Below are 11,151 nucleotides of genomic sequence, written 5' to 3'. Positions count from 1 at the left end.
AAATTCAATAAGCTAAATAAAAATCTCAGTGGAATGTTTCAACAATCCAATGCATCATGTAGAAAACATAGATGTGGGAATGGTTAAAAAAAAGTAGAGGTACTGGATAATTTAGTAATGGTCAAAGAGAACATTTAAAATGTATATGTGAAGGCAATATGAGAGAGCTCTGAGATGCCATGAAAAGAAATAACCTTGGATTAAGGGCAAGAAAGGAGAAGAACACCATAATGAAGATATAAAGCATAATTTCAATAAAAACATAGGAGAAAAATCTCTAAATATAAACAAAGAGAATAAACCCCATGATATATTCTAGTTAAAATACTTAGAACACAAAAAGGGTGCTGGATAGATGGCTCAGTGGTTAAGAGCACTGACTTCTCTTCCAGAGGACCCAGGTTCAATTCCCAGCAACCACATGGCAGTTCACAACTATCTGTAACTCCAAGATCTGATACCCTCACCCAGACATACATGTATGCCAAACACCAATGCACATGAAATACAAATAAAAATATAAAACCCAGAACTTTAACAACACAAAAAGGAAAAGTTTTAAAGTATGCAAGAACTAACATCAAATCACTAACAAAGGCAGGTCCATGAGATAATGCTTGATTATTCAAAATAACTTGAAAAGGTGTAATACAAGTTCAGAAAGACCACATTATTAACACAGATTATTACCCAGAAATACTAATAAAATTGGGCAAAAAACTTTTCTTGGTAAAAATGGATTAAAGAAATTTATGACCTTTAAGTGAGGTGTGCAGAGGCTACTGTGAAAGAGCACTTTGGTCTGAAGACAAGGATAAATATGTCCAAGAGTTCATAGGGAATAAAAAGCAATGCCAAGATAGTTCATCAAAAGATGTCTAAGTAAGGCAAATGGATGGAACTAGAGACTATCATCCTGAGTGAGGTAACCCAGTCACAAAAGAACACACATGGTATGCATTCATCGATAAGTGGGTACTATCCCAATGGGACAGAGGCCTTTGGTCAAGTGAAGGCTTGCTTTCTCAGTCTAGGGAAATGCCAAGGCAGTGAAGTAGAAGAGGATTGTTGGAAGAGGGTGCACCTTCATGGAAGCAAGGGGAGTGGGAGAGGGTACGGGAGTGAGGGGCAAAGGGATAACATTTGAAATGTAAATACAGAGAATATCCAATAAACAAAGATACATAAGTAAACAAAAAATTAGTAATTATTATCTATCATTTAAAACTGATTTAGTCCTAATAAAGATATAAATTTCCCCAAAGAAGAGAGGGAGACCAAAAGATTGGATTACAAAACAGGTTCTAGGTATTTGCTGCTTCTAAGAAATGTAGGGCAAGGCTGAAGAGATAGCTTGGTAGTTAAGAGTGCTTACTCTTCTCATAGAGGACCTGTATTTGGTTCCCAGCACACTCATAGCAGTTTAGAAATATATGTAATTCTAGTTTCAAGAGATCAAGTGCTTTATTCTATCCCCTGAGTGCTCTTGTATAAATGTCACGTACACACACACACACACACACACACACATGCACACACGTCTTTAAAAACTATACTTCACCGTCAAATATAGGAATCACCTTAAGATGAAAAAAAAAAAAGTTCCAATAAATGGAACCAAGAAACCAGTGGTCATGTACATAGTTATTGTAATGTCAGAAAAAAATAAATTTTAATGGAAAAAATTAGTTAGAATAAATAATAAGTGTCATTTTATACTCATTAAAAGAAAAATATACCAAATGTATATTAGAATTCTAAATATACATGTACCAAATACTAATTGACTACATAGGAGCTATCTGTATAGTGGATGATATAAACCTTAGGAGTTTTGTCATTTATGGGCTAACTAAAGTCAGCATGAATTCCTGCCACACAGTAGTACTGCTTTTTCTTACAACTAGGGAAATCTTTCTATTGAAATTACTATCCTGGTAAAGTATGATTAAGCATAAGAAATGTAAAAGCAAATTATTCTTAAACGCAGTGATATAGGAGAGTAGTGAGCTAACAATTCTTTAAGTCAACTGTAATTAAATAAAGGTTAGTATAGCAGTAGGTAATGGCAGTTTTGACTGTAGGGCCCGACTGTCTACATGCCTTTATTTATAGCTTTGAAGTCATGTAACAGCATTCATTTAACTGGTTTCTTTTCTATAAAAAAAGAAAGAGATCTTCTAAGAACTATTGGACAGATCTATGTATCCTGTTTGTAACTGCCTTTCCACCAAGGCAGTGTCAGCAGCCCATATTTCTCCAGCAAGCAGCCAATCCAGCAAGAATCCAGATGGGATTCTCTCATGGCCAAGTGATCCAGGAGGCAAATTTCCATGGCAGCATGCCTTATAATATATCTACCAAAGCTGTTAGTGAAAAGATTTTGTCCTGGGATACCCCAATCCCAGCCTTTTATAATTACTTCAAGGATTTGTGGAAGTAGTTGCAACTTTTGAGTTTTACCTTTTTTTATTATTATGGAAAAAGTTTACTTGGAAATTATTTTAATTTAGAAATAGAAAACCTCATAAGAAGTTGGAAAGAGGCCATCAAGAACAGCAGAGAAGCAGGGATGCAGGCCTGGTAAGACTGCACTGCAAGAAGCCAGGGCACAGATTGGTTCAGGGGAGTAGGAACTCTGCTGTAGGGACTTGTTTTTCACCCAGAGGGTCCGTGCATGCAGACCAAATCCTCAGGTCATCCGCCACCTGCAACAGCGGAGATCGAAAGACACAGGCAAGGTACATGGGAGAGACGGGAACCAATCACTGACAACAAGATGGCAAGAGGAAAGAGAAAGAACTTTCCTAATGGAAAACAAACAAGCTGGCAACACTAGAACCCAGTTCTCCCATCACAGCAAACAACAGAATGTCAAACACTCCAGAAAAAGAAGACTCAGATCCGAAATCATACCTCAAAATGATGATAGAGATCCTTAAACAAGAACGGGAGGAAAAGCATAAAGAAATAGAAGCTTTTAAAGAGGAAACAAGAAAAACACTCAAAGAAGTCAAAGAACTAGAGGAAAACAGAACCAAAGAGGTGAAGGAATTGAAGAAGAAATTTAAAATGGAAATGGAAACAATAAAGAAAACACTAAAAGAGACAACCCTGGAGGTAGAAAACCTAAAAAAGAAACCAGTAGTCACAGATGCAATTATTTCCAACAGGCATAATTCTACCTCTAAAAGCAAAAATATCAGGAAACAGAAACCACCATTCCTTAATATCTGTTAACATACATAGACTCAATTCCCCAATAAAAAATATAGGCTATCAGACTGGATACATAAACAGAACCCAGAATTTTGCTGCATACAGGAAACTCATCTCAGAGACAAAGACAAACACTATCTCAGAGTAAAAGGTTAGGAAAAAACCTTCCAAGCAAATGGCCCCAAGAAGCAAGTGGGAGGGGCCATTCTAACATCGAATAAAGTAGATTTTCAACCAAAAGTTATCAAAAAAGACAAGGAAGGAAACTTTTTACTCATTACAGGGAAAATTTGTCAGGAGAAAGTCTCAATCCTTAACATATATGCTGCAAACTCAAGAGCACCGATATTCATAAAAAAAAAAAAAAAACAAAAACAACTAAAGCTCAAAAAATACATTGCACCCCATACAATAATAGTGGGAGACCTCAACATCCCATTCTCATCAATGGACAGATAGATCAAGGACACAGATAAACTAGCAGAGGTAATAAACCAATTGGAATTAATAGACATCTATAGAACATTTTATCCTAAAACAAAAGAATACAACTTCTTCTCACCACCTCACAACACCTTCTCCAAAATTGGCCATATAATTGGTCACAGAACAAGACTCAATAAATATAAGAAGATTGAAATACTCCCATTTATCCTATCGCATCACCATGGTTTAAGGCTGGTCTTTAATAACAACAAAGAAAACAAAAAGCCCATACACACATGGAAACTATACAAGGCTCTGTAAGATGATACCATGGTCAAGAAAGAAATAAAGAAAGAAATTAAGGATTTTCTAGAATTTAATAAAATGAAAACACATCCTACCCGAACCTATGGGATGCAATGAAAGCAGCATTGAGAGGAAAACTCATAGCTCCAAGTGCTTCCAAAAAGAAAATGGAGAGAGCACACACTAGCAACTTGACAGCACAGTTGAAATCTCTAGAACAAAAAGAAGCAGATACACCCAAGAGGAGTAGACAGCAAGAAATAATCAAACTCAGAGCAGAAATTGACCAAAATAGAAACAAAAAGAACCATTCAAAGAATGAACAAAACCAAGAGCTGGTTCTTTGAGAAAATTAAAAGGATTTATCAACCCTTGGCCAGACTAACTAGAGGGCAAAGAGAGGGTATCGAGATTAACAGAATCAGAAAGAAAAGTGGAGACATAACAACTGAAACTGAGGAAATTCAAGAAATCATAAAATCCTACTACAAAAGCCTATACTCAACAAAGCTGGAAAATCTGGAGGAAATGGATAAATTCCTTGAAAGATACCAGATACTAAAGTTAAACCAGAACCAGGTAAACCATCTAAATAATCCCACAACACCTAAAGAAATATAAACAGTCATAAAATACCTCCCAACCAAAAAAGCCAAGGTCTGGATGGGTTCAGTGCAGAATTCTATCAGACAGTTATTAATGACCTAATACCAATACTCTCCAAACAATTCCACAAAATAGAGTCAGATGGAAACTACCTAACTCATTTTTCAAGGCCACAATAACCCTCATTCCTAAACCACACAAAGACCCTACAAGGAAAGAGAACTTCAAAAACATCTCATGAACATTGATGCAAAAATATTCAACAAAATCCTTGCAAACCGAATCCAAGAACAAATCAGAATGACCATTCACCATGATCAAGTAGGCTTCATCCCTGGGATGCAGGGATGGTTTAATATACAGAGATGCATCAACATAATCCATCATATAAACAAACTCAAAGAAAAAACCACATGGCCATCTCACTAGATGCTGAGAAAGCATTTGACAAAATTCAACACCCCTTCATGTTAAAAGTCTTGGAAAGAACAGGAATCCAAGGCCCATACCTAAACATAGTAAAAGCAATTTACAGCAAACCAATAGCCAACATCAAACTTAACAGCAAGATCCTTGAAACAATCCCACTAAAATCAGGGACTAGACAAGGCTGCCCACTCTCCGCCTACCTATTCAACATAGTACTGGAAGTCCTGGCCAGAGCATTTAGACAGAAGAAGAAAATCAAAGGGATACAAATTGAAAAGGAAGAAGTAAAAACATCACTGTTTGCAGATGACATGATAGTGTATGTAAGTGACCCCAAAAATCCCACCAGAGAACTTCTACAGCTGATAAACAAGTTCAGCAAAGTGGCTGGATATAAAATTAAATCAAACAAATCATTGGCCTTCCCCTATTCAAAGGACAAACATGCAGAGAAAGAAATTAGGGAGAAGATACCTTTCACAATCATCACAAACAATATGAAATACCTTAATGTGACTCTAACTAAGCAAGTGAAGTACCTGTATGACAAGAACTTCAAGTCTCTCAAGAAGGAAATGAAGGAAGATCTCAGAAAATGGAAAGATCTCCCATGCTCATGGATTGGAAAGATCAACATTGTAAAAACGGCCGTCTTACCAACAGCAATCTACAGATTCAATGCAATCCCCATCAAAATTCCAATCCAGTTCTTCATAGAGTTGGAAAGAGCAATATGCAATTTCGTCTGGAATAACAAAAGACCTAGAATAGCAAAATCCATCCTCAACAACAAGAAAACACTGCAGGACTCACCATCCCTGACCTCAAGCTATATTACAAGGCAATTGTGCTAAAAACTGCATGGTACTGGTACAGAGATAGGCACGTGGATCAGTTGAATAGAATAGAAGACCCAGAAATGATCCTTCACATATATGGTCAGTTGATTTTTGACAAATGAGATGTAAACATTCAATGGAAAAAGGACAGATTCTTCAACAATTGGCGTTGGTCCAACTTGCACTCAGCATGCAGAAGAATAAAAATAGACCCTTTCTTATCTCCTTGTACAAAACTTCAGTGCAAGTGGATCAAAAATCTCCATATTAAACCAGATACACTGAAATTATTAGAAGAGAAAGTAGGGAAAATCTTAGAACATATAGGCGCAGGAGAAAATTTCCTGAAGAACACCAATAGCTAGTGCTCTAATGTCAAATATGCACAAATGAGACTTAATGAGATTGCAACATTTCGGTAAGGCAAAGGACACTGTCAAGAAAACAAAATGGCAGCCAGAAGAATGGGAAAAAGATCTTTACCAACCCCATATCTGACAGAGGCCTAATATCCAAGGTATACAAAGAACTCAAGAAGCTAGACACCAGAGAATCAAACAATTCTATTAAAAAATGGGGTACAGAGCTAAACAAGAAGTTCTCAATTGAGGAATATTGAATGGCTGAGAAGCCTCTAAGGAAGTGCTTGACATCCTTAGCCATCAGGGAAATGTAAATCAAAACAATCCTGAGATTCCACCTCACACCAGTCAGAATGGCTAAGATCAAAAGATCAGATGACAGATGCATGGGATATAGGGGAACACCCCTCCACTTCTGGTGTGGTTGTAACCTGATACAACCACTCTGAAATCTGTCTGGGGGTTCCTCAGAAAATTGGACATAGTACTACCTGAAGACCCAGTTAATCTACTTCTGGCCATATACCCTAGAGATGCTCCAACAAACAACAAAGACACATTCACCACAATGTTTATAGCAGCTCTATTTATAATAGCCAGAAGCTGGAACAAACCCAGATGTCCTTCAGTAGATGAATGGATACAAAAATTGTGGTACATTTACACAATGGAGTGCTACTCAGCTATCTGAAACAATGACTTTATGAAGTTCTTAAGAAAATGGATGCATCTAGAGAATATCATCCTGAGTGAGGTAACCTAGTCACAAAAGAACAGACATAATATGCAGCCACTGATAATTGGATACTAACCCCAGAAAGCTCTGAACACTGCAGAAACAACTCACAGACTATATGAAGTTCAAGAAAAACAAAGGCCAAAAAAAAATAATAATAAAATGAAAAATCATTATGCTTAATCTTTCCACACTAAGAAAGCTTTGACTATTTCCAGGTTACATCTTGTTTTACATGTGCTTTATACTCATTGTAAGTAGTAAGTTTTTAATGCATACAATCAAACCTTTAAAAAATCAAGTACTGACAAAAATGTATTCATATACTTTTATGCAAAATTGCTCTTAAAATCTGTACATTTATCTTGGTTTTTTTAAAATAAAGTTGTTCAATTAAAAAAAAAGAAGTTGGAAAGTAACAATAAACACAACACATCCAGGCAACGTTTTACTTCATGAGTTTGTCCCTTCCTTGTTGGTTCACTTGTCCTAGGATGAGAAAGGACTCAGCCACAATGATGTTATTATTGGGGATGTGAATCAGTTTTACAACAATGCCAGTGAATCCCATTATAGCAAATCCTATTGCTGTGGCCATGACAATATTCTGGAATTCTTTTCTATGGTGTTTGGTACATCTTTTAACCAGCCAAATTGAGTCCTTTACAAACTGCCAACTTGGCTCAATATACTGCCTTACCTGATCCATGTTTGTGGGGTGGAGTTTTGAGAGGGTAGATATATGTAGCTTAGGAGAGACTTGAGCTCTTAAGCCCCATAAAGCACTAAATCCCTGATATAATATCTGATGAGAGATAATAGGGTTTGTGTTATATAAAAGAATTCTGATTTGGTCAGGATATCTCATCCCCAGAAATTTATAGTAATATTGGGGAGAACACATGGCCTAAAATACCTTGATGACTTTTAGTACTCTACCAGCTGATCATTTTAGAACTCTGTAATGGTGCTAGTGCCTCATTGAATCCCTGAAAATTAGCAGCAGCTGGTTGAAGTGGACATGGTGGGACCAGTATGTTTGTGAAGTCACAGAAGCCCAGGGAAAGCTCTACCATTTAAATACAGATATGCAGATATACTACATTTTTGGATGATTTTTCATTACAATTTGTACCCAATAAACTTTGAGTAGCACAAACCTCTGTCCATGGAACCGAGTCACGAGCAACTTTGCTCATTTAACATTGGGGATGATCACTATTTGATCTATTTTTATCCAGAAATAATATCAAAACAAGTTTGGTTAGCTGACCCTGAACTTTAATTTTCCCCTGCATAAGCATCAGCTATTATTGCCTGGTGAAACTGTAGTGCTCTGGTCTGGCTGCATCATAAAGTAAGTCCCACTGTGCCTGGCAGCAGGGGTCCTGATGGGAGTGGCTAGTGTCCTTCAGGACTGAGGTACAATCACCTACTGCTTGAGGCTGCTTGATATAGTTAATTGATGGTGCATTTCTGTGGCTGTGAATCACCTGTCTGCCATTTTGGTTTATGGGGCTCATTAGAAATACATAGGCCCTATTATTTGCTATAGCCTGGCTTGGATCAGCTGCTTTCCCACTCTCAAAGAGGTTGCCCATGAATATCTTTTTCTGAACAGTATTTCTTAACCAAAATGGATTCTGCTCTGAAGTCCCAGACACATACCAGGGCTGTTCATATTATCTAGTGGATACAAAAGCCTGACTTTTTTTAATTTGAAATTCCTGTGGCGGCAATAACACTGTGAAATGTCCAGGTTTTCCACATACATAATAGGCACCACCTGTTCTCTCAAGGAATACACCTTCCTTAAGGGCAACTGAGGGAGCCGCACCTTGTAACTGGTTAGGGCCTATAGTGGCACACAACCTGATTATCTCTTCTAAATTTGAGTTCTTGCAAGAACCCTTAAGTGATTCCTTTAAAGAAATATTAGTATTTTTTAAAAGTCAATTATTTTATAAGAACTTTTTTTTTTTTTTTTTTTACTTTTGGGTTAGCTTTTAGGTACTTTGTAACTTTTAACAGCTGGACCACAAAGTCTGGGTAAGACTCTTTTGAACCCTGGAGAAGCTCATGCAGCGACAAGGTTTTTCTCTTGGGTGGGCAACTGTCTCCATGCCCTTACAGGAGCTATGTTAATTTGTTTGTAGACTTGCAAAGGATAATGTGATTGGTGTCCACCTTCATGTACCTAGGTGCAAGTTTGCAGTTAGAACAATTTCATAGCCTAAATCATGCCTAAATCAGGTTTTGATATAATTCTATAGATTCAGTTTTGAATAACAGGTAATCTCCAGGGTTTATGCAAGGTTTTAACATATGTAACCAGAGGGAAGCAAGACATTGTTGCTGAAAACAAGTATGAGAATGAGTTCTTGGGTATATAGAGCCATAGGCCCATATGTCATACAGGTTTGTTTGATCTCCTTTAAAGATTTGGAAGCACAGCCTCATGATAGCACACGATTTACCCTGGGTTATTTGGGTCCAGTTCTTTAAATACAGAAAAGCAGTCAAAATCATTAGTGTGTTACTCCAAATCTCTCATCCAAAATCAGGCCCATGAATCTTTTGTTGGCACAGAATCAAGGTATAATCTTGCCATGAGTTGGGTGGCCTCCCTTTTGTAATCAGTCTCTCAGTATCAGCATCTGAGGCATCAGATATGTCAGGACAGGCCTGACCCATAAATCTAATGTTTCCCTCTAATCTTTCTGGTCCTGAGGATGCTGTGGAAGCTAAATCTGTGACTCCCCTGTCATTATCCATGCCTGTTTGTCAGGGGAAAAGAGGTTTGCTCTTCCTAATCTGAAGAACAAAGCCTATGAACCAGGACTTTTCCAGGCGGTCATCTATAGAACAGTGTGTAAAATTTCATAAACTGAAAGTGAAAATGTACATATATTTAGGTCCTCCATCTCTCCCTTCAACTTTCTCCATATTATCTCTCACGTGGCCAAACTTATTGTTTCTTCTTCAGTAAACCAAAGGTAAGTCTCTTGAACATGATCTAAGTATTGGTGCAGCTGCACTATTTGTACCCCGCTCCAGCAGTTTCTCAAAATTTCTCTCAATGTACTGACACATAATTTCCTATTTTTAGGTTCCACTTGTTAATAATTTCTTTATAGTAGATGAATAGAAATATGGTCCATTTACTCCTCTCCCCCATTTATTCTTTTAGCCTTCTTGGTTTCGCTGCTTTTGTTTCTTCTTTTCCCATAGCTTTTCTATCCTCTTGTTTTGTCTTTTACATTCTCTGAGGAACATCCCCTCATCTGACATATGTTTTCCTAATAGCCAGTATCTACATTCTTGTTTCTGGTCAGGAGCCACTTGCCACATCTATCATGACTCCAGATGACTAGGGCTAAAAGAAAATTAGAAAAGCCTACACACACACACACACACACACACACACACACACACACACACACACACACACACAAAGCTGGGATTTTTTTATTGAAATGGGTTCTGTGATAAGGAAACCTCAGTGCTATGGGAAAATAGCTTGTTTATTACAGACATCTTAACAAGGAGGCAGGGTTTATTGTATACAACCATATCAGGGAAACAGATTTAGCTAATCTTAGTAGGTGCAATCTCTGTAAGGAAACAGCCTTCAGGATGTAAACATCCGGGGATCCGGGAAAAGCTATGGTGGACATTTGATTCATAGACTATTTGCACATGGACCAGAGGAGGGCTTTCTTATCCTGCTAAGGCACATTCCAGAAAGAAGACTGAATTTTTCCCATGGGTCTGAGACCAGGGTCTTTAACAAAGCTGGTTCATGTCAACAACACATTCACTCACGGCTTCCTCTGGTCCCCACAACTCTACAAAATAGATTATTTCGTGAAAAAAGAAAGCAAGACGTGGGGTGGGGTTGAGATTTAATGAGAGGTCTTGGGAAAGTTAGACTGGGAAAATGGGTGTTAATACGATCAAAAACATTGTATACACGTATACAATTTTCAAATAAATGAAAACAAGGTTAATATTATTTTTAAATGACCTTTAATGACACTAAAAAGAATAATGCAAGATCACAACCCCCCAGTTTTGAAAAATTAAGACTATTCTGAGAACACAGAAAGAGTAGCTATAGAGAACAGTCCCTGACAGAAGCTGTTGTTTTTAGCAATAGATACACTGAACTTAGCCTTTAATCTTCTGTTGCAGTCAAGCATTGGCTGAACTCAACTAAAGCCAGATG

General features: G+C 37.4%; 1 protein-coding gene across 1 annotated transcript; it reads right to left on the bottom strand.

The window, feature by feature from the left end:
* Window positions 1-7,371: 7,371 nt before the first annotated feature.
* Window positions 7,372-7,632, bottom strand: LOC308414956 (protein transport protein Sec61 subunit gamma-like; the record flags this gene model as incomplete). The annotated part of the gene is made up of 1 exon (XM_080910110.1): window positions 7,372-7,632. The coding sequence occupies one exon, from the start codon at window positions 7,630-7,632 to the stop codon at window positions 7,372-7,374; it is 261 nt and encodes an 86-aa protein (XP_080766236.1).
* Between the last annotated feature and the right edge of the window lie 3,519 nt (window positions 7,633-11,151).

Source organism: Micromys minutus (assembly GCF_963924665.1).
Source record: "Micromys minutus genome assembly, chromosome: X".
Lineage (NCBI taxonomy): Eukaryota > Metazoa > Chordata > Mammalia > Rodentia > Muridae > Micromys > Micromys minutus.
Note: the sequence above shows the minus strand (reverse complement) of the source record. Positions and strands in the feature narration are given on the sequence as shown.